We start from the raw sequence: 23,459 nt of genomic DNA on the forward strand, positions 1-23,459 counted from the left end.
GGGGGGGGGGGGGGGGGGGGGGGGGGGGGGGTGCTGGAGAGTGTGAGTACGTGGTGGGGAGCGTGTGCACGTCCTGGGGGCGGGAGCAGCCTGCTCAGTTCGCTGTGTGTCTGCTGTGGATGGACGGGGTGTGCTTCACGGCCCCCCCGGGAACATCCACTGAGCAGCCGTGAAGAAAGCTGGTCGGGCTGGGAATTGGGTATCATGACAACAAACCCCTCCTCTGTGAAAAGCTAAATCTCAGTCTCTCAGACTCGTCGTCTGTTTACTGATTTCAGTCAAGTCTGTTTGTGTTTCAAGCCCCTTCGAATCCTTCTGACAGAACCCCTGGTACCTAATACGTGGTGCTCAAGGAGGCAGAGGTATAAATACTCTGGACTCGAGGGGTCCCCAGAGGCTCACATGTCCCAGCCAGCGGAGGTGTAAACACAGTGCTGGTAACGATACACTGCAGAGACCCTGACTTTCATTCCAGTTCTCTATCCGTATCTGCACAGCCCACACCGGTTCGACTGCCGGATGGGGTCAGTTAACTCTAGGATAATTTGTACTTGATTTTTAACATTTTGGAGTTCTTTCTGAGAGGGACCTAGGGGCCTAAGGGAAATGCTGGCCCTTTATCATCTCAACTTCCATTTTCAAAGCTCCATTGCGCTCAACAGCCTGCAAATTGCTACATTATACCCAAAGAATAAAGAGTCTGAACAGCTTAGGGCTTAAGAGCCAACCTCACAGACTTCCCAGTATCTTTCTCTGTACTGACACCACCAAAATGGCAGGGAGGGCGTGCTTTTGAGAAAGAGCCAGTGATGCTCTGCAAAGACCCAGAAACGGGACTCTGATCACATGGTTTGCTCTCACACTGGGGGTGGCGGTGGGAGGGTACACGCAAAGCTTTCTCTGGTTATGCCGATGTAAAGGTGTTGAGCTTGCACTGTCCCTACTTCTGGTGTTGGAAGGAAGCTATTATTCTGGTGATTTTGAGTTCTCAACATCAGCTGTTCAGAAGGTTCTATACTAAGCTTCTTCAACTGTTATTAAAGTCTAAAGCTAAAGAGAAAATTCCTTTACAAACTAGAGGAGGAAGAAAAGGACAGAAATATACCTTTAGAATATACCTTCTCAGCTGATAAAAATGAGCATATGGTATAATGCAGAAAAGCTTTTCATCGGCAGGCTGTATTGCAAAAACGGTGGTACAGATTTTTACTAAATCTAATTCCCAGTATATGTGCTCTTTTCTCCTTTCCTTCTAGGTCTTTATCCAGAAGCAGCAAGATGATTAAAGAATGGAAATGCGTCAAGGGTGAAATGGATAATGAAACCTGGCCAAGAGGTTAGCGTGAAAGAATGGGCTACCTAAGACTAGCAAATCCTGCCCCCCAGATTAGGCCGGCTCAATGAGAAATGCAGGTTTGGGATGCTGCGGCTTTTGATAAAAACGGAAAACGGTGAGTAGTGCTAAATACAATTGTCTGCCGACATTCATAGGTACAGCCTGTATTATTACACCTTGGTTGGACAGTGTGTGGGCTGATATAATCTCTTTCCAAGGCAATAAGTATTTTTCTCAAAATCAGACCCTGAAGCACAATCCTTTTCCAATCTCCACATAAGCCCAGGACATTGCTTCGTGATGAGGAACGTGAAAGTCTGGCTCAGGAATGTAAAACCTCGCGCAGGGAAGCTCCAAGTGGTAAGCTCCCTCCGATGTCCCCCCCCCCCCCCCCATGTAACAACCCCCTTTGCATTTCACTCGGTGAACCGTCACAAGGGGGTTTATGTACTTGTCATAGCAGCAGCGAGTGTGAAATGGCTTCAGGCTGACTCCCTTTCCACTTGGGTAAAAACAGTGACTTTCAATGGTTGACATACTAATTCCCCCAACAACAGAGGCTTCAGACCTTCCTGGGTGATAGATAGCACAGAGATTAGAAAGACGTGACGATAATGGGGTTTTAGAAGCCAAAACATTCTCTTTAGACCTGTTGCCCCTTACTGGTGAGCCAAGTGCTAAGTTTGAGTACCCCTCATTCCTACCACCTTTGATGTTTTTCTTTATACCATATAGTTCCCTTGCTATCTCCTCTGGCCCAGGTCTAGTCCACTTTGTTACTGCCTACTACCCACATGAATTACTAGATTGGAGGAATGATGAAGGCAGATGTTCGATCTCAGACTGGGCCAGAACTTGCCAAGCAAGTAATCTATACTCTGAACATTCTAGCCTCTAAACCACTTTGGGGACCAAAGGGGTTCAAAAAGCAAAACAAGAAGTAGATTTAATGAATGCTATGCTCCTGCTTCTAAAACATTAGGGCAAGTGGAGAATGTGCTTCTCTCTCTCAGGGAGCACAGATTGCCCTAGGAGGCAGAGTCTGGGCTGCGTGAGCAAGGAGGGCACGACAGCCCAGGCCACTGAGGTCCGGGGTTTTCCAGCATTCTTGGAGTGCCTGCATCTCCTGGGCTCTGCAGCCACTCAGGCAGACCCCGTGGAGCCCATCACCCCAAATTCCGGCTCGGAATCAGCGTAATGCAGCTTTTCCCAGGATGACGACAGACCTCAACTCCCCGCACCCCTACTGGGAAGGTATGTGCATGACTGAAGGGTTCCGAGAACACAGGAGGCCTCCCCACAAGGGGCCACCCGTATCCACAAGTGCCCGAAGCCGCCTGATCCGAGAAAGCTACGGAATTCACGGCAAAGTGCCTGCGGTGCCATTCTGCATCAGGAGAGCCTCAACTACGCTGCAGTCCGTCAACTGTGTTTCCATCTGCTCGGGTGTGTGGTTCCAGCTACGGGGCTTGAAGGAACCGCTGCTGCTCTGTGGGATAGTAAGACACTGTGACAGCACAGCTCGCAGCGTTCTCTCGTGAGTGGCCCGTTAGTTCCATTTCCCAGATCCTTCCTTCCTATATAGCCCCTTCCTCTGCTTTTGATTAAATGACTTTGCCCGATCTGCTTACGTGGATCCAGAAAACCAGGAAAGTGCACCACCCAGGGAAAGCCCTATCTGGACTTCTCAAATGTTCGCCATTTACATTTCCTTCCCATGACTCCTCACTTGGGAATGTACTGTAATGTTCTGGCTTGGTGTCTTTTGCATACCAAAGCACTTGCTCAGATTGGTCTGTTTGTCAATGAAGACTTTAGCAGAGATAACATTTCCAAAAGGCATGAACATCTGCAGAATGTCCTGGTCTCCAAACTCCTGTGGAAGGTGGTAAATAAAGAGGTTTGCACCCTCTGGACCTAAAGAGGAAAAAAAAATCAGAGTAAGGTATTCTTCGCTTCTTAGTTCCCAAGGCCTCTTCTTAGGAATGCTTTAACAACAGACAGCCTAAGCATTTGCCTTTCTCTCTCATACTAGAAGGGAATGAGGTAGATGCATAAATGTCAAGTGCTGGTATGTCTTTTAAGATGGGAATCATCCTTCTTAAGATGGGAATCATCCTTCAGATGGTCCTGATTTCCAGAGACACTGGTCAGGAATAGCCGTATTTTCACTGATCATCTTCTGTGGCTCACATTTGCTTAGTGTACGTATTTTCAGTCTCCTCTTCCTGGGGGTGAGGGTGAGCCCCACGGGGCAGAGGCTGGGGGGAGAATGCAGGCGTGGGTTTTTCCTGGGCGGCTGGGTTTTGTTGTATGTATATATCATCTCTGAGAGTGTCCTGTGTATTCTAAGCAAATTGCAGCAATTTAGAATAATGGATATAGCAGTAATGTTGCTTGGATTTCTCAATCATTGACCTAATTATCCATCCAGTTTTGATTTGCCAAATCTCTTAACACACAGTCTAATAATCATTTTTGTTAGAAATGACTGGCAGTGAGTCAAGGCAGGGGAAAATAGGTAGCTAGAGTTTCACAGCCGTGATAGGAATGATACCACTGGGGATTAGCCTTGGAGATGAACGCTCTTCACTCTCAGCCATCACTTTCCAGAGAAACAGGAAGCAAGGGCGGAGTCTGGAAGGTCCTTTGAGCTACACCTGTTAGAGAGGTACGCTCTCCTCGTCTTCCCACGTCCTTCCCCCATCTCTCTAGCCACGTGCATAAGAGGGTGAGAAGGAGGGAACCTGACCTGATGGGAGGTCATCATCTAATACAAAATAGGCAGGGAGGCTTTCCCGGTCCAAGGCTGCCTGGGGTGGGTAGTTAGTTACAGATCTTCCCCTGCTGGTTCTGGAGAGGCCCCAAAGCTGGATGTCTCCAGGATGTCCTAAGTTCTGGGCGTGGTGTCTGGGAGGGAAGGGTGCTCTCAAAACTGGTGAAGTAACCTTGGCAGCTGACTCCTGGAAGCTTAACTGGCAACCAGGGGAGAGGAACCAGAGCCGCTGCCTGCCCTGAGACGCCCCAGGGGAGCGGCTGCGATGGGGTCCTGCAGGGGGGGTGACGGTGGTTAGTATTTGCATCTAAGAAAAGGAAAACTGGGGTAAGAATAACTTTGTAAAAATAAAAACATCTTTGTAAAGAAGAGTCAAACCAAGTTTCTTCCCACAAAAAAACAGTGTTCTAACGTGTGGGATTTTTCCCAAGGATGTCTTCTGGGGGCAGGTTTCTGAAGCCACAGAGATGAAGTATTTAAGTGTCAACATCACCACTTTAACCTGTGTTGCTCACAGTTCCTACGGACAGATCCATATTCCAGTGCCAAGGAGGCAATCTTTAATTCAAGGGACACGGTTGCAGGCCTCGGGTCCCCAAATGTTTCCTGGTTTAAAAAAATTCTTAAAAAACCAACATGTAATATGAATAGGTGCAAAACCAAAACACTGGAAAGGGATCTTCCAAGCGCCACTAGGCCAGGCACAGCTTCGGCTGTGTGTGTCCAGAGTTCACGTTCCCTCAAAAGAGCCACGTGTACAAATGAGGATTTATGGGGCTCACTCTCAACTCCTGAAGCCTGGGGAGAAAATGCAGTTTAATGCACTCTGTCAGATTACTGGCTACGCCTGCAGTCCTGGCATTCTAGAACGCTGTACGTTCCGATTGTATCTGTGCCACATAGGGGGACCAAGAAAATTGGAAAAGGTCAATCTAAGGAGGCTCTGTCCTCTATTCACCATTTTCTCAGGTAGAAGTGCCACCAGCATCTAGTGTAGACTCCCCCAGTTTACCCAGAAATACCTTGATTGTGCAAACTGCCAAAACTGTGAACACTAAAATGAGAAAAAGGTGACTCGATGTGGAAAACCTCTCTTCCATGCAATGAAGGCGGCTGTTGCCATAGATACCAAGGGTAGAAATGCAAAAACATGTTTTTGAGGGTTCCGCCTGTGTGTCCACCTCACCTTTCCCTTTAGTAAAAACCTGACGAGTCATGCATTCCTCGGACCTCTCCCAGTACCTGTCATTTCAGCTTACTAGAGTTCTCAGAGTGTTGCTCCCAGCTGGCTGGCTGCTCACAATGTGTATTTCTCACAGGGCACCTGGTCTAGCCTAGAGCACGCGGGCTAGCTGTGGCTGACGGCCAGCACTGCTGGCTGCTTGGTGGCCTTCCCGAGGCTCTACCTAGTTGTGTGTGTGTGACTGCCTCCTGCGAATCAAGGCACACACAGAAGGGATGAAGGAGGTCAGAGGGTATTGAGGAGTGACAGGAAAGGTGGTCAGCTTTCCTGGATTGAGGTCGATAGGGTTGCCCTAACCCTTCAGAAGATTTAGCTGGGGAACATATCAAAGCCACTTTAAAACAACAACAAAAAAACGAAGCCACCCTGTCTCATTTTCCTGTGGGAAAATATATACTAGGGTACATGAGTAAACGCATCAACTTGACTTTCAACTCTAAAGGACAAAACTATGGAGCAGAAAATCTAGAAATCTATTTACTTGTGGAATTCATCAGGGTTTTTTTCCCCTTCCCAGTATAACCTGCTTTGAAAATTATATTGTGGTTACACTAATAGTTAAAGTTCTTGAGCGTACATCAACTGGGCGACAAGAAGGTGATCAGAAGAGAGGTATGAGAAGGTGGGGGGTGATTAAAAATGCTAAGCAAACCAAAACCACCACCACCACCACCACCAAATCAAACCTAAACCATGCCCCAATACCTAAATGTCAATAACCTGGGGTTGGCGGCCATTATTCACATTAATCCCGGAGGGTTAGTTACAGCACAGGCAAGCCCAAAAAGCCAAGGCATGAAAATGTGGGGCAGTGCACTGCGGTAAAACAACAGAGGAAAACTGTGGGCCCACACTTCCTCCTTGCACCAGCACAGGCCGAGTCCGCTGGTGACTGGTGTTTCTCAGCGACACAAATCATGTCGTTTGCGCTAAGGCTCTGCTGGACGATGGAGAAGTGGCCAACATTCTTTAAGAATCCTGTAGGGAACTAGCTTTTATGTTCTCTCCTAAGAACATCGTTATCTCACAGACCCCTTCCTACCACAGTCACCACGGTAGTCAGACCCCAGACAAAGGGACCTCATGCAGGCTTTTCTTTGGGAAAGCAAGGTATTTATGATGTAGGGTCTCCACCTGTCTAGGGAAACACAGTTGCCTCAACAGTTGTGCAGGTTTTTAAAAATCCACACTAACAGTCACAGCTAAGAGTAAAGAAAAGTTGAATGTAGATTTTCATATATCTTTCATTTTTAACAATCTCTATAAGTGGAAACAAAGTTTTGTTTTACAAGACTATCTTTAAAGCTGTGTCCCTATTAAAGTTCACAACTTTACAAAGTAAAGATATTCCTTTCTTATAGAATACAATATTTAAAGTATGCAGACAAGAAGAGTTTGGAAATGTAGGATGAAGATAAAGGAGAAGGGAAAGAAATTTGTAAAAACGTCCTCAGCAATACTTTCCTATTCTAGCCTCTTCCACCATACTCCCAACAGGTGAGAGAGAGAATAAATATGTTGCAGAGCTTGCTTTAAAGCAATTTCTACTAAGGAGAAGAGACCAAAAGGAAGAAAGGAAAAAACAAGCTCTCCCTCTTTGCACTGGTTCATTAACTGTTTTATAATTAGCTTGAATTTATTCTTAGCATTCACTTCCTGAGACTCACTCTGCTTCATTGGCAGAGAAGCAAGACCATCAATCACGTACTTACTTCCTCAGAAGACCCCCGATTCAACACAGACCCAGCTGATTCTGATGGTGGATTTTATCCTTACCCTGGAAACCACTGCCTACAAAGGGGCCAGCTAACCAGCCGGCGGGGGGGGGGGGCACCGAGATCCCTAGGACATGCCTGGGAAGACCATCGACTGACCCCTTCTGCTAGGGAGGGGTGGATGTGGAAGGGAAGCAGTAATAGATGGTCCCTGCTGACCTGGGAGAGCGGGGTCCTGCCAGGATTTTGAGGGCAGCAAGTACTAGGTAATTGGGTAGAAGCACGCAGTGGGTGAGAAACACGTCAGCGGAGGTAGCGATAAAAGAAGTGCAAGTCTGATGAGAGGAGATTCAGACCAAAATGGCTTAGTCCTGCTAGGTTTCTTAAAAGAAAAAAAAAACCCCAAAAGACAAAAGAAAAACCACCCCATGAAGAGCAGAAATAAAATAATGCCTTTCTCTGCGGGTACTGGCTCCATCTCGTTTCGGGGGGCCCTGCTCTACGGTGACCGCCGCCGGCCGGGCCAGCACCTACCTTCCTTCTGGCTGCCCGCGGCGCTCTGCTGTTGCAGCAAGCTCTGGCTGTACAGAGTGGGCAGTGCCGCGGCTGCGTACTGCTGAATCCCTGAGTAGGCCTGGGTGAGGGCGTCCATGGTGCCCGCCGTGCCATTCGTCAAGCCCGTGGCGCCAAGTCCTCCATTCAGAGCCGCCATACCTGAGAGCATTTGAGCAACTTTACAAAAAACCCAACAATAGAGAAGAGAAATAGCACTTTTCATTAGTGCTTTCCAAAGGAAGTTAGAGAATCATTTGACACAAGTACAACAGCAAGTGCATGCAGCTAGCACACCGATGGAACCGACACGGAGGTAACACGAAACTATGACGTAACATGTCGTCACAATGGTGGACATACAACAAAACCCCCCAAGCCCCCTGAGCGATGATGCCGTCACTCCCTAAGGCCAGTGACGAACTTCACGGAGGCACTAGTTACACGACACATCGTAATCCCATGCACGATGCTACTGGCAAGTACTGGTATCGTTTTGTAATGCAAGCCTTTCCCTTTGTCGAGCCCAGAAGCATGAAGAAAGCATGAGTGACGGGGGCTTGTGACAGCTGTGCAGTTAAATCCACTTCCTGGGCGCTCTGAGGAGCCATGGGGTGGCTCAAGTTTTTGCGGAGAAGGATAAAACTTGTCTCCCTCAGCGGGCTGGTGAGACGGTCCCAGAGGCCACCTCTGTCCCCAGAGAGCCCGTGCACGGGCACTGCCCTTCCCACCCCCTGAAACAGCTCAGGGATGTCATCAGGGACTAGGCCCTTAGGAAGAATTGTCTAGCTGATTAAGAATGATAGCACAGGAAAAAATGGGGACCCTTACCCTAACTGCAGAGAACTGAGGCTGCTTAGGAGGAAGGGCTCAAAACAGAATGGGGCCACCTTCAGCAGCAGACAGACACACGCACAAATGCTAATCCGTGTCCCGGGTCACGGGAGTGTGCACCCCTGACAGAGCTCCGTGTCGTGTGTTTCACTTAGCTGAAGTGACCCCGTGTCTGTAAGCTGGAACTTGGCGATCCACGGATGGGAACTGGATGCAGGCCAGCACACTTTGATTTTTTTCTCGTATCCTGGCTGCTCTTTTGCTCTGTTATGGTTGCTGACTGTGCCACATTTTCCCTGAGTACCGAGTCAAAACAAGCAATACTTTATATAGAGTGCTAACTTTCATATGAACTCAGGAAATGGAAGAGGTGACATCATAATTGCCTTTAGTTGCCTTTATATTAAAACATTTAAAGATCTGTTTCTGGGAAGAACTCACTGAAAACATTAATGAAACTCGAATGGATTAGTGCTATTGATTAGGGCTATTAAAACAGCAGAGACAACGAACTGAAAAAAATTGGCAAGGAGTCTAATGAGGAAAGAGGACCAGATAAGGATGCTTAGAAATGACACGGGAATCCAGTACCAGAATCACGTCAGCACCCACCAGTGTTCCTGCGTGCCTTCCACAGAAGATGGAGCAGGGGGGGAATGTTCTACTTACTCTTAGCACGCCTCTGTTAGTCTGGTAACTTCTTCTCTTAGATTAAAAGGACTACATACAAAATATGAATCGGACTATGGCTTAACAGCAGAGGAAATGCATGGTGCCTCAGGTCCGGTACTCTTCCTGGGGGCTTGTGGGAACAGAAATGGGCCCTGGGTGAAGTTACCAAGGACGGTCTCAGTACTGACACCGCGCTGCGGGGAGGGGCAGTGAGGAGCACCCGAAGGACAGGAGAATGGAATGACCACCTCCTGAAAAAGGAAAGCCTTGCGGGCAGACCGAGCAGATACAGACGAAGCCGAAGAGATGCTGGCCAGCAAGAGGTCCTGCGGACTCTGCTTTAAGTGTCTTACCGTGGGGGAGTCTGTTCTCTAATTTTTTTGGTCATTCAAGTCAATGCTGTTAAAGAGCTTGGAACTAGTGTGTCCTCCTAGTTAAACAGCCCCTCAGACACCAGCTAATCCCATTTACCCCACTCAGGCCTCTCTCCTCCTCCATCCTTGGTATTCTTAGCTGCTGAAGGGTGGGGAGTAACTTCGCTTTTCTCCTTTCCATCTTATTTTATCCTCACCTCCTAATATTTGTGCGAATGCAAAGAAACAGCCATGGTTCTTTTCTAGAAGGGGGAGAGGAGGGTGTCAAATGACTCTAGGAGAGCTGGGCACAGCTCAGTGCTGTTTCACTTCTGTCAGGCTGTGAATAGGTCCTAGGGACACAGACGATCACGCCATGAGGCTCAGCACTCTAGAAAGCTGGATCCCTGTGTGGGAAGGAATTCTAGCAGGAGAGTGAGTGGTCACCTGCCACTCCTACCCCAAGGCGTGAGAGTCTAGGTGTGCACCGAGGCCTACAGAGCTGCTCGGAGCACAGCTGAGGACGGATGCTCTGCCCCATCACCGGACCGGTGCAGCCCCGGTCTCTGGTACCTTGTCGGCTCAGGGCCTGGCAGTTTGTAGGCCCTGCCACGTAGGAGCCTTCGGAGTGTGCCTTTTGTGCTTTGCAGCTCCTCCAGAGGCCAGACACACGAGCGCTGTCTCACTGCAGGGGTCGCTGTGGCCCCGACTCCCTTCCTCTGTGCTACATGTCCCTTCTGTTTTTTTTTTTTTTTAATCATCCAGGGTAGGTGAATTTTCTTCTCTTTTCATCTTTTTGCCATTTGTTTTTTTTTTTTCCTCTTGAAACACAGAAGCAGAATGAACTTCGGTGCTCCTGAAAGATGGAATGGGTTTCCGGACTAGAGTCATCGTAAGGCCTGTAGCCCTACTGTGTGACATTCCAGCATATCATCACTCTGTTCGTGCCTACGCTTCGCAGTGCTTGGCCGTGTTTTCAGACTCCATCTGAGGGCAAATCTGCTTTCTGAAGGGCTCTGCTGACTTCAGGTGATGCGTGCGTGCGGGAGGTGGCTGTGGCCGCCTCGACCTGCCTGAGTGGGGGAGGGAAATGGTACTGGAGGCACCAAGGGGTGTTGATGCCAAAGAGGGGACTGGCAAGGGCTCTCCAGCCCGGCCTTTCCTTCTCCGTGGTATGACCATCCTTTTGAGCAAAAAATAAGGGTACAAATTCTGACAAGTGCATTGAGAATATTAAAAACCCAAACGCTCCTGGAGGTCTTGGGGTACGGGTCTGCCAACGCCAGGGTAGAATAGGTAATGATTACCTGGTGGGATCTGAAGGACCATCAAAGGAAGATTTATATTAAATAATTGTCATATCAAAGATAACACTTGTCAATTCAGCTGCTGGTAGCTGACTACATGTACAAACTTCGGACACCTTTTACAGAGGTTTGAAGAAAGTTAAGTTGAATAAATGCCTCCCTTTAAAACAATGGGGATTTTCTTTAAAAAAGCCAAATGGCTCAATCATTTGACCCCATTAAATCTAAATTCCCTTGCATGCTGTTTGGACGAGGAACAAAATGACAGATGTGGCAAATCGCAGCAAGGGAGGGTCTTTGCACACGGTCTGTGGACAGTGCATATCCTGACTCCTGAATCGTAAGGAAAATACATTTGCAGTACCCTACTGTATTAGTGGAAAAAAATCTGCGTATCAGTGGACCCACACAGTTCAAATCTGTGTCGTGCCAGGGTCAGCTGTATTTCCATAAACACTATTCACCAGGCACTTGTGCCTGGTTATATTCTCACAATCTTAATTTTAAGCACTATATGGTAAGCCATCTGGAAGAACAGGATTTGAACAAGGAAAAATAAGTATGTCACCTGACCTACATTTAAACACATAAAGTCAGATACAGACTGTTGGGTGGACATATCTGCAAAAAATATTTTTAGTTCAGATGTACAAAACATGTCTTGAGAACACTCAAATAATCCAGAAGTGAAAGCTCTGTTAGTGAATCACCCACAGTCCTTACTTCTGATCTTGGCAACTTTTGCTTTTAGCTTTAGGCTTCTACTCTACTTTTTTAAGCCCCTCCATTCATGAATGTGTAAGGGAAGAAAGGGGATATCAAATTTGCGCGGTTTAACATAGCTACTTGTCTTCTACCCACAACTTTATTTTGGGAGGAGGAGAAGGGCCCTCTGGCAGTGAAGAGGGCAACACTTACACAAAGATGAGTTTACTGGGAATTAACTGGATTCCATCTCCCTACATTCTTCCTGGCTCCTTTGTCCGTGGGAGAGGGATGGCTCTGTTTGGACAACCAGAGAATTCTTTCAGGAGCAAGTCACTGTCCCTGGGACGGAAGAGGGCTGGGAACAGCAGTGATATGGAAGCTGTGGCCAACTACTTTAGAAGCTGCCTCTGTTCGGGTAACCATCTCGTGAGTACCTTCTTTGAGAATTATCCAGTAGGACGAGGCAGCACGATCACGTTTGGTCACAGTGGTCTGGAAGAGGACACTCTATGTATTTCAGTTTCCTCTTGGTATTTGAGAAAAGAAACAAATACCAGCTCCAAGCCAATGTTGGGATTAAGTAGCTAGTAACATTTACCAAATCAGAAGGAATGTCGTTTTGTTTGTTCGTGATTTCTGTAAATGAGCAGTTAAACGTTTTCCTGGTTCACACCATCTGGTAGGGGCTGTTTGAAACGAGACACCTTCTCAATTCCCAGTCAACTATCGGTACTTGTCGTGCCCCAATTGCAAAAAATTTAGAAAACGAAACAATTTAAGCCTGTCGTCCTTGCCAGAAGCAAAATCTGTGTGATGTAGAGCCCACACAAGAACTAGTCCTGATTTCTTGGCCTTTCACAGAGCCCCTCGCTAGTCCCTCACGGCACCGATGGGAAGACACCAGCAGAGACTAGGATGGAGAGACAGGACCACACGGACGGGAGGACAGCACACAGCGGTCATGAGCACGTGCTGAGGAGGACAGCCGTTCCCACTGGCCTGTGACTTTGCAGACCAAGGACAGGACAGGCAGGCGATCAAATCAAAGTCCTTGTTTTAGGGGAACTAGGTCCTGGGGCAAGAGAAGCAGCATGAAGGGATGTGTGCAAACACACTTGTCTGCAACCGAGGGGAAGGAAGTGGGTTGGAGCGTCTGCAGAACAAGGTCAGAAACAGGAGTCAAGGCAATGAGGGCTTCTCCTGGGCCACTGGAAACTGGGGAGCTGGAGGCACTTTTACTGGAATAAAACATTCCGTTGTCACATGGTTACCACTTCGTGTACTGTTTGCTAATCGGGCCTATCCTATCTGGAAGGAATAATCTGTTTCTTTTTTGGCCTGCGGTCCGATAAAACTCAGTCCCAATTTCCGTTTTTCCCAGAAAATCTGAATAAAAGTGTGTAATAAAACTTGAAAATTTGTAAGTTCTAGATTCCTTTTTACCAAATAAACTACAAGGCATTCTTTTTGAGATTTTAAAGCATAGAATTATTGGGATTTTTTTGCTTTAAAAAATTGTATCATCTGATTACCCCTTAAAAACTGTTCACTTCTTGGATCGTGGCTGAAACCAACTTGCCAAGGACCCCTTTCTTAAAGCTGAAAGTGGGCAGGCACTGGGTCGCCCGGGCTGTATGGTAGGGAACTAGGCCCCCAAATCAGAATCTCTTCGGGCTCTTGTGGGCTGGGCTACTCTCGACTCGGGACTGAACTGAAGGAAAGGCAAATGAGGTGTCCCGTCTGTGCGTGGACGATCTCTTTCCCCCAGTGCTGGAGCCAGTGGCACAAGGCTAAAACAGGACTTATTCTGTCTGGGGACTATCTCTACCCTCCCCCCACGCCCCAAGATCCAAAATGGCAGAAACGGGCACGCTGTGAGGACAGAACCTGGAGTTCTCCAGTGGGTCGCTAGGTTGCAGGCTGAAGGGATTCTGTGAGCCAGCTGCCTGACTGCCTCAGCTTGCCACGGTGACACGCGCCTCTTCGGAGACCAAGGCGCTGCGGACGGAGTCCTGTCTGTGGGTGCTTACAGACTCCCCACCGCTGCCAGCAGGGCTCCTCGCTCTGCTCTATTTCGTTCTTTCCAAGGCCTCGTTTTTCCTTCTCTCTCTATGTCATGAATCTTTAGAGCAAGAGGACACCTAGATCATCTAATCCAGAACTTTCAGTTTTCAAGTGGGACTCTGAAGCCTGGGGTTTGCGGGCCGGCACTGGCTTAGGACTTTTGCAGGTTTGCAACTGGACCCATGCGTCCTGACTTCTAGTCCATTTTTCTATTAAAACACACTGCCTCTCGGAAGAAAAGAGCCCAACCAAACCCAAAGCACCCCCGTGAAACCTGCCACTATCTGTCAACCACAGAAACCTGTGGACGGCTACACATTCTGCGTATTGGAAGAGACGGGGGGCGGTGAGGGTTGGGCGGTTTTGGAGGCGAAGCGAGCGTAGGCAGCAGCCGCCTAGCACGGCATGTGCTCCTCCACCCCGAGTGCGTGTTCTCCCTGTTCGTCTCCTCGCAGGTCATTACTGGCTGACCATTTTCTGGGGAGAATTTGGGGGAAGGCTGTCCACCAGAGCAGCAAATACTCACTGTTGATGGTACCTGCTAGTGCATTAATGTTGTTCAGTCCAACAGTGGCTCCCGCCAGTCCTTGCAGAGTCCCCAGAGAGGTCAGAGAGTTCATGGCTGCACCGGCAGTGGAGTTGGGGGTCGAAGCAGCCACTGAAACACAAAACGAGACAAAACGGGGAGAAAGCACAAGATGAGTGAAGGCCAACTGGCCCGGCAAGTAATCGTCCCCAGCACAGCGGATGGAGCCGGGGGTCAGTCACCAGAGGCCGGAGCCGCGCTCCCGCTGTGGCCACGAGAGACGTGTGGCACTGCGCCTGTGGCCCTTCGGCCAGTGCGGTGTGCTCATGGGAAAAAGCCATCACAGCGCTGTTTCGCCGGTCAGCGTCTGTGCTCAGTGCCCGCTAGTCGGGGTGAGTCTGCGAGCAGGGGGCTGTCGGGTAGGCTGCCCCCGCCCCCGTTAGCTGCGGGAGGAGCCTCAGTCCTCCAGGCCGTGGACGCATCCGGTCACCAGGGCCCGGCGCACCGGGGCGGGAGTAAGGGGCTCTCATTGTTTCTGCTTCAGACTCAGCACTTTTTCTCAACGAAATTTTGAAAAAAGAAATCCTACATCTTCCTGAATTTGACAGAAGACTTCAGGGCCCAGGTGGTGATGGTAACAGTGAGAAGGGGCAGGAGATAAAACCATTTTGCTCCAAACTCTCTCTTAACTAACCCCCCCACTCCCCCGCCTTTAGGTAGGTTTATTGGGATGTCATTCACACGCCATAAAATTTATCCCTTTAAAGCATACAAGCATAAAATTTTATCTGCAGTTAATACAGCCAGCACCACCATCTAACAGAATATTCTTACCCCAAAGAAACCCATCCCCATTGGCACGCATTCCTTAACCCTCCTCCCCCGGACACTGGCACCCACTCCTCTACTTCCGGTCTCTATGGGTTTGCTTCGCCTGGATAGTTCATAGAACTGGAATCATAAATATTGTGATCTTTTGTGACTGCTTCCTTCACTTAGCAAAATGTTCCAAGTCCGTCCATGCGGCACAAGTCAGTACTTCCTCCCTTCCTAACCGCCCGGTAAAACACTCTGCTGTGCGGAAACACTGTGTTCTGTTTAGCCGTCCATCAGCTGGGGCATTCTGACTGTGTCGACTTTTGGGCTAGTGTGAATAATGGTGCTCTGAACATCTGTATACAAGCTTTCCTGCAGCTTATGTTTTTGTTTCTCTGGAGTGTGTGTGTGTGTATACACACACACACACACACCCAGGAGTGGGATTGCGGGGTCCTATGATAAATTTATGCTTAACATTTTGAGGAACTGCCAGACTCTTCCCCGAGCAGCTGCACTCCCTTTTCCCTCTTATAAAGGCTTCTCTGTAAATAATATTTCAAGTTTCTTAACATTTGTATACAATTGTATAGCTTTATGCTCTGTTGACTTTTTCCACGAACATCACTTCCCTTTGTCCTGGTGACAGAAGTAAAAGCTAAACTGAACTCTAACCAGTGCTACAAGAAGCACCTGGTCCATTTCTGGCTGTGAAGTCTAGGATGGCCAGGAACTTTGTCCATCCTTCTGGAATGTTCCTGCTCAGCTGGAGCTCATCCTGGTTCTGCCTTCAGACATCACATACAGAGTACTGCTTGAAATGCACCTAGCTTGGGGTCCCTTCCAGATGAGGCCAGATCACATACCTAAAAAATGAATTCCCCACCTTGTCACATTTCTGTTCACACACGGTGTTAGCTTCTGACACCTCATAATGTGTATGTGCTTTCTTTCTCTTTTTAGAAGAAAATTATATATAATCATCACTGGTTTTTGTCCTTTTGTATTAGGAAACTTTTCAAATACAAACACAAGAGACAATAACATGACAAACTCCCATAAACTCAGATCCATATTCTAGAATATTTGAGAAGCAACTTACTCTATTTTAAGGCATAACTTCACACCTTATGTCATCTCACCTCTATATACTTCAGTATGCAACTCTAAAAAATGTGGTTCCTTGGCTCTAAAAATGGTTCCTTGGCTTCATTATGTGACAATAATCTTGTTTCGGATTTTTTCACCTGTGTGTATGAGTAAGATGGGCATTTATTTTCTCTTCTTGTGCTGTCTTTAGTTTTGCTAATAAATTTTTGCTAACTTCATAAAATGACTCAGAGTGCCTTTATATTTGCATTTTCTGGAATAAATTGTATAAGTTTGAAATTATTTTGTAACTTAAATGTTTGGGAGAATATGCCAGTAAAAATGATGTGGAATTGATATTTCTTCATGGGATGATTTTAAAATATAGATTACGTTTAATAAGTAGGATTGTTCAACTTTTTTCTTCTCTGATCAGTTTTATTAAGTCATAGCTTTCTAGGAACTTGTATATTTAAGTCATCAGATTTATAGTGGCATAAAATTATTCATAATATGCTCTTAATAGATTTTTAAAATCAGGAACATTTACACTGAAGTCCTATTTTTTTTGTGTGCCTGAGCTGTTACTGAGAGAAGCATGTAAAAATCTTCTACTGCTACCGTATGTCGATTTCTCCAGGTAAATACGGAAATTTTCTGGACTACACCTTGAAGCTGTGTTGCTACTTGCATAGATGTTTGTAAATTATTCTACCTTCTGGTGCAATAAACTTTTTGTAGTGATCTTCTTATTTCCTCTTTTACCTTGAAGTCTGTTTTGTATGATGCTAAAAAAAAAAAAAAGCACCAGATATTTTTGGTTTTTTGGTGTCTCTTTTGCTATTGCTTTGCTTTTTTGTTTATATTTCACCTGTATCTCTTATAATCAATATGTACAGGTTTTAAAAACTACAGCCTAATAATTTAACAGTCTTTTAGTAGAAACTTCTAAAATTTGTGCTATATGTCCTGCCTGTATTTTTTCCTCTTCATGCCTTCCTTTAGGACTATTATTACTCTTTCCACATTCCATTTTCCCCTCTACTACTTTGAAGGTAATGTATACGATTTCTATTCTTTTATATACTATAACAATTTTAACAGTCAAATGTAACTTATGAAAATCATAAGTTCCTTTATTCCTTTACCAGAACATTTGCCAGAATCTCTCCCATTTGTATATCTTTTTAGGACAATGTCTAGAGATCATAAGTTGTTGACTTTTATAATTTTCACTAGTTATGGTGGTTTCACTGGGGAAACGGTTCACAGATATGTTCATATTACTGTTCTAGAAGTACTTCCCTGGTGTCACCTAAAATTGTGTGACAATTCTCCAGGCTTTTATTACTGGTTTAGAATCAGAACGTGCATTAGGGTTAGTTTTTACCACTTAGTCCCTGGCACAACAGTCTGGTGAGGGCTATCACATGTAGACTGACGCGATTTAAATGTATTTGTCCATGGGAAACAGCCCAGCTGGGGGACTTCTGTTTGCGGTAGTTAGGTGGTCTAGGTTACCAGAGAGACTCTCAGTGGGAAAAACAAAACTAACATCAAAAAAACCTAAAATGGTTAAGAAGGTATTTTAAAAAAAGCTGTTAATCACATCAGTAACTGGAAACTTAGCAGGGAACACTTAGAAATCAAGGACTTAAGTGAAAAGGGGGAACCCAGAGAAGGAATATAGTACATTGAAGGCAGCTTTCTCTTTAAGGGCATTTGGTGAACCACCTAAATTTTGGCTTTAGTCAAAGCATCCCAGTACCTAAGAAATACCAGAAAGTCCAGAGCTCATCTGAGGTATAGCATCTGACAGGACACCCCCCCCCCAGAAGTCTGGAACCCCAAAAGGCTAAACAATCTGTCTAAGGATGAACAAGGAATACCCCCCCTTTGCACACTGTATGGAAAACTGCTTGTTTCAAAACTCAGTGCTGAGTAGGATGAGGGCAACTTCTCTGATAATGTTGAACAATAATTAAGCCTTCATGTGACTTTATTTCATCTGAGTGGTCAAAACTCACATGTCTGGAACTTAGAGTGATCCCAGGCTTGTACTTCTACCATCTTCAGAATCAAATATAAGTCATCCTCAAAAGGACCTATTTTTACCCCAAAGAATTCCCAGAAATGAAAGTCTAAGATAGTTAACAGGAAAAAAAAAATCAGAAAATATACAAGTAAACCAAGTACCAAGAATAAGCAGCAGCAGAGACAGATTAGATACCATATTTAGATCTACCAAGATTTCAGATACTGGACTTGTTAGCACACAATAGAAAGGAAGTGCATTTAAGATGTCTGCAGAAATTTAAAAGGCTTTGAAAAGTGAAAAAAGCACGTGATTATAAAAAATGACCAAGCACACTAATAACTAAATGAAAATCCTAGAGGGGCACCTTGGTGGCTTAGTTGGTTAAAGTCTCCGACTCTTGGCTTCAGTTCAGGTCATGATCTCAGGGTCATGAGATTAACCCCTTCAGGCTTAGTGCTTATTGCAGAGTCTGCTTGAGATTCTCTCCCTCTCCCTCTCCACCTGCCCTTCCCCCTTCTCCTGTTCTCTAAACTAAAATTAAAAAAAAAATCCTAGAAATGAAAAATATAATAATCAAAATACAAAATTCATTGGATACACAGTTTAACAGTGTATTAGATACAGTAGAAGAGAGAATTTAGGGAGCTGGAACAGAGTTGAGGAGTTACACATAACAGAAATTGAGGAAACATGAGACGTTCAAACGCTGCAGAAGAGATCTAACATGGCTAGGTGAAGTTCAGGAGGAAAAGAGAGAATGGGGAGAAAGGCAATACGGGAAGAGTTAATGACTGAGAATTTTCCAGAACTGATAAGATGCCCTGCCCCCCTCTAAAATCCATATAGTCAGTGATTCCAATGAATTCCAATCAGGAAAAATAAAAATACATAATTAGATGCACCACAGCAAAAAACCAAACCAAACAACACAAATGCAGAACACCAAAGACAAGGACAAGATCTTAAAAACCACCAGGGAGGAAAAAATGCCTTCGGTGTCACTGAAGTGACGATTAGACACCTCAGTACCTGGCATCTCAACAGTAGTAATGTAAGATTAGTAAGAGGTGCTGAGAGAAACTGTCAACTTAGAATATCCAACAAAAATATACTTCACAAAGTAGGACAAAAAAAAGGAGTGACTGTCACATAAGAGCTCAGACTTTTTACCAGCAGACCCTCAGTAAATGCAGTTCCGTTGCATATACTTCAAACTAAGGGAGAAACATTCCTAGATGAACAAAAACCTCAAGAATTTCCTGCCAGCCGTCACTGTGTTACAAGAAATACTAAAGCAAGTTCTTCAGGCTGAAAGCAATACCCCAAACAATAATATAAACACACACACACACACACACACACACACACACACACACATCACCACCACCACCACCAAAGGTAATTATGAGGTACTTAGAGAAGACAGTATAACTGCATTTCTTTTTTTTTTTTTTTCCTCTTCATTGACTGAAAAATCAACTGCCTAAAGCAGAGTGTATATAATTGTACTGTTGGGCCTCTAACTCTAGAAATATATTTGACAATAAAAGCGCAAAGGAAGTGGGTGGGGGAGACAAAGTTGCATTGTAGCAAGGAAATGATACCAGACAGTAACCACAAAAAGAGTGAAGAGAACCAGAAATGGTAAATAAGGAGGTAACAGACAAACTCGGTAGATACATACCTGCTCTCCTTTCTTCATTTAGAATATGTAAAGTAATAATTATAACTATATATTAGATTTGTAACACACATAGACATAATATGTATATAAACAGCACAAAAGGGGAGGAGGGGACGGAGTTCCAGATAGAAGGAACGTTTCTCTATCTCACTGGCATTCAGTTGGTATATATCTGAAGTGGACTCTCTGATAAGACAGGGCACATGTGGGAAACCGCAGAGCAACCACGAAGAAAATAAATTTTAAAAATATAGAGGAAAATCACTGAAGAAATTCAAATGTTATACTATAAAATATTCACTCGATCCAAAATAAAGCCATAAAGCAGAAACAAAAACAACTTGAGACACACGGAAAACAAGCAGTAAAATATCACACACAAATGCAACCTGATAAGAACATTAAATGTGAATGAACTAAACAATCCAATCAAAAGGCAGGGATTGTTAGATTGGATTAAAAAGAAAACCACCTAGATCTGCCTATACTGTCTACAGTAGACACACTTTAGGTTCAAAGACACAAACAGGTTGAAAGTAAAAGGTTGCTAAAATATACACCGTGCAAACAGCGACTACAGGAGCTGGACTGGCTATACTAACATGAGACAGAAGAGTTTTGCAACAGTTTGAGAGAGAACGAAGACTGGGCCAACTGCTTGCTCGGCAAAGGAACCTAATACACTTCCATGAAAATCTGTGTCTTTGTCCTGATGAAACAGAGCTAATAAGAGAACTCCGGAGCCAGCGTGTACTGACTGTCAGAAAACCCCTGCTCAGCTCTCTGATTTTCTTTACGCCCTCAGGTTGCTCACTCAGATCTAAGAGAAGGGAAAGGAATAGGAGCTGGATGAGGAGAGGAGATATTCCTCAAACAGCACAGGAAATGGGTATGAAGCAGACTGGGATAAGGTTTGCGGGGGGAGGAGTAAACGGAGTAACTGGATCAGAATGTTCTCGCACTCATCTGAGAAGCACAAGCTACTATTATCAGAAAGGCCCCCAGACTCAGTTGCTGTTCACATCGATGATGACAAATGGGTGCCAAAGCACCTTAGTGACCTGGAGAAAGCTGCCTATCAGCAAGGGACACCGGCACATTCCTAGGCAGACTTGGGACATCTGTCGTCACGCTGCTAGGGAACAGTCACCATAACTGGGGGACACAAAACATAGGACAAGGCCTTAATACCTCAATCTCTGCAACTTACAATCTCCAGACCTCGTCTATAGCACAGACCTCATTAGTTTCTAGTCCTTTCTGCGGCCCCTTGGGGGTCACCCTGCATCTCCTCTGTGGTGGCAGGACAGGGTCATAGAGGTCTGTCAGCATGGGGCATCCCCGAGAAGAACAAGAAGACGTTTCCAACTCGGCCCACAGATACTGAAAAGTGAGACTACTGCTCTAAGTAACACATCCGTACAGTCTTCTTACCCCTTTTACAGACACAAAACCGGAGGCAACGGGGCTGTAGCTGAGACTGAGTGCGTGGGACTCAAACGGTTTCCTCTCCTCCCCAAGCTTCTGTTTCATCATTTTTAAATGGAAACAAAAAACAACCCCCAGAACACCGACTTAAAAGGTTGTGAAGACTGAGTAAGGTGATCTACGTAATGAACTGGGCGCAGCGTCTGGCACCGCCGGGATTTTTGGACCGTCGTCGATCACTGGGTACAGACCACCTGAGGGCACACGCCTGTGTACCATACGTCTCCTAACACGAGAGAGGAGGTGAGCTCGTCTCCACTCCGTCTCCACGGCTTCGGTTACTGCCGGCCGGACAGGGTGAGCCTCGCAGAGAAGAGCGAGTGCACAGGCCCCACGCCCCCTCCGTGCTGGCGCGCCCGCCGACACCCGGGGCAGCAGCCAGCACATTTGTCACCGCTTCTAGCTGGCGCTTCCCACAGTGGCGGGGGGGGGGGAGGAGCCGGCCCCAGGAGGGGCTCACCTCACCTCTCGAGGGTGACCTGTCACTCCTTCCCCTGTCCGAGACGGGCTCGAGGAAGCCGTGGGGGAAAGCCGTCCTCCGCTTCGCGTGCGTAATTCTCAATGACGACGGGCAGCAAGCTGCGGCGAGGGCTCTGGAGAGACACGCGCACACGCACACACGCGCGCGCCCGGTGGAGGTATGGGCGAGGCGGGCACGAGCGAGGAGGGGAGCTGGGAAAGCCAGCAGGTCCGCTCTGTCACTGATGATACCATTGTCACTGTCACGGCGCACACATCAGAGGCTCTTCAGGTCTTGGTTTGCTTTTTAAACCGCAGGACGACGGCACAGTGCAGTGGACCTGCTATTACGGGGTTTGGGGCCGGTCCGGGCAGACGGCTGGGGGCGCATGAGGGGCGGGAGGAGGGGTCAGACGGGACAGTAAGGCAGGTAAGTAACTTGCCTTCCAATGAGAACATTCCATGCGCTGCACAGCTTCGGGCAGGACTCTGAGAACTCACCCCGAGTCTCAGGTGGAAAAGCTACCTCAACGGCACCTCGAGCCACCTTTAAGAATCGTTTGAACTCTAGCAGATTATCCACTTAAAGCAAAAAACCTCACGTTTGACACACAGCCAATCTCAATCTTGTGCTTTAAAACCAAATGTTCAGCAGACACACAAGAGAGACAGAGACCCCAGACATGGACGACAGACACACAGATCTTCCTATTTCTGGGTCGGCCGGCGGGCAAGACGCTGCCTCGGCTAACTGCATTCTGCCACCTCACATTCCCTCTGGTCTCCGCTGAGCACGGCCGCCCCCCCTTTCTCCAGCTGTTCACGACGTGCCAAAGGGACAGCTGGGGTAGGGGTGGTGCATCCACGGGGGGCTTCGCCGGCCAGAGCGCCTCCTTTAGGAGAAGGCTGCTCCGTGCTCGGCCAAGCCCGGAGGAGCCCAGGCCAGGGAAGCACAGCCCGCCTCCCCTTGCTCGGGCACTGCAGATGTCACTTGTCACAGGTCACATCTTAAGCCTGTTTCACTACTGCTTAGAAGCCACGGACGAACCCAAAGAGGTGATGACTGGCCAGCCAGCCGGAAATACAACAGCCACGCAACAAACCAAAGTCTTGCAGTTACTACCTCGCGCGGCAGCACCGTTCTGTGCCTTATAAAAAATGTTGGGAGGGCGAGACGGTTAGAGGCTGGGGTCGGGGGGACAAGGTGGGAAGGGGACACTGGTGGTGAGCACATACCCATTTCCACCTGGTCACGGGACTGCTTTGCTCTTCTGACCAGGTTAATTCCTTGTTGGGAAGACGCCACGCTCAGGAATTCCCAGACACTCGTCCCAATCTAAGTGGGAAGGTGGGTTCTTTCTCCGGGGAATGACGTGCTAGATCTTGGATCAACAGTACTCTGAGAAGAGTGTCTCTGTCAAAGCTTCAGGTCGAAGGACTGCCTAGATTATTAGGTCCCTTGCCACGCCAGGGTGAGAGAAGGAAGGAGGGAAAGAGAGACAACAGTCCTAGACGAGCCGGAGGAACAGTCTAGCACCCCCGAGAAAGCGGAGCGCTGGCTCACCCACCCAGCCCAGAGACTTCTCTCCCTTCATCCCGCCAACAGGAACAGCGCTGACGTCCACACACATTCCTTCACTTCAGGCTGGATCCTCCGAGGCAACCCACGATCTAGACTGGGAGTCTCTCCTCCACCCTGAAGCTGCGGAGCAGAGGGTCGGGGACTGAGTGGGTGCGCCCGGCGCACACAGCCAGAGGGGGGGGGGGCGGCCCTGCAGCCGCCGGGGCAAGTCCTCTCG

The 23,459-nt window shown here is 47.1% G+C and overlaps 1 protein-coding gene across 8 annotated transcripts in view; it reads right to left on the reverse strand.

Annotated features, from left to right (window-relative positions):
* CELF2 (CUGBP Elav-like family member 2) overlaps window positions 1-23,459 on the reverse strand; it is a 298,803-nt gene that overhangs the window by 7,892 nt on the left and 267,452 nt on the right. For 3 of the 8 annotated variants that reach the window (XM_040645428.1, XM_040645427.1, XM_040645432.1), the window contains exons 10-12: window positions 14,087-14,218; window positions 7,605-7,802; window positions 3,110-3,253 (exon numbers count right to left, since the gene is read on the reverse strand). In XM_040645428.1, the coding sequence (XP_040501362.1) occupies window positions 3,110-3,253; window positions 7,605-7,802; window positions 14,087-14,218 (474 nt within the window). The remainder of the gene's footprint in view (window positions 1-3,109; window positions 3,254-7,604; window positions 7,803-14,086; window positions 14,219-23,459) is intronic. The other 5 variants (XM_040645431.1, XM_040645429.1, XM_040645430.1 and 2 more) reach the window with 5 other exon arrangements.

The sequence above is a fragment of the Ursus maritimus genome, unplaced genomic scaffold, assembly GCF_017311325.1.
Source record: "Ursus maritimus isolate PB19 unplaced genomic scaffold, ASM1731132v1 scaffold_31, whole genome shotgun sequence".
NCBI lineage: Eukaryota > Metazoa > Chordata > Mammalia > Carnivora > Ursidae > Ursus > Ursus maritimus.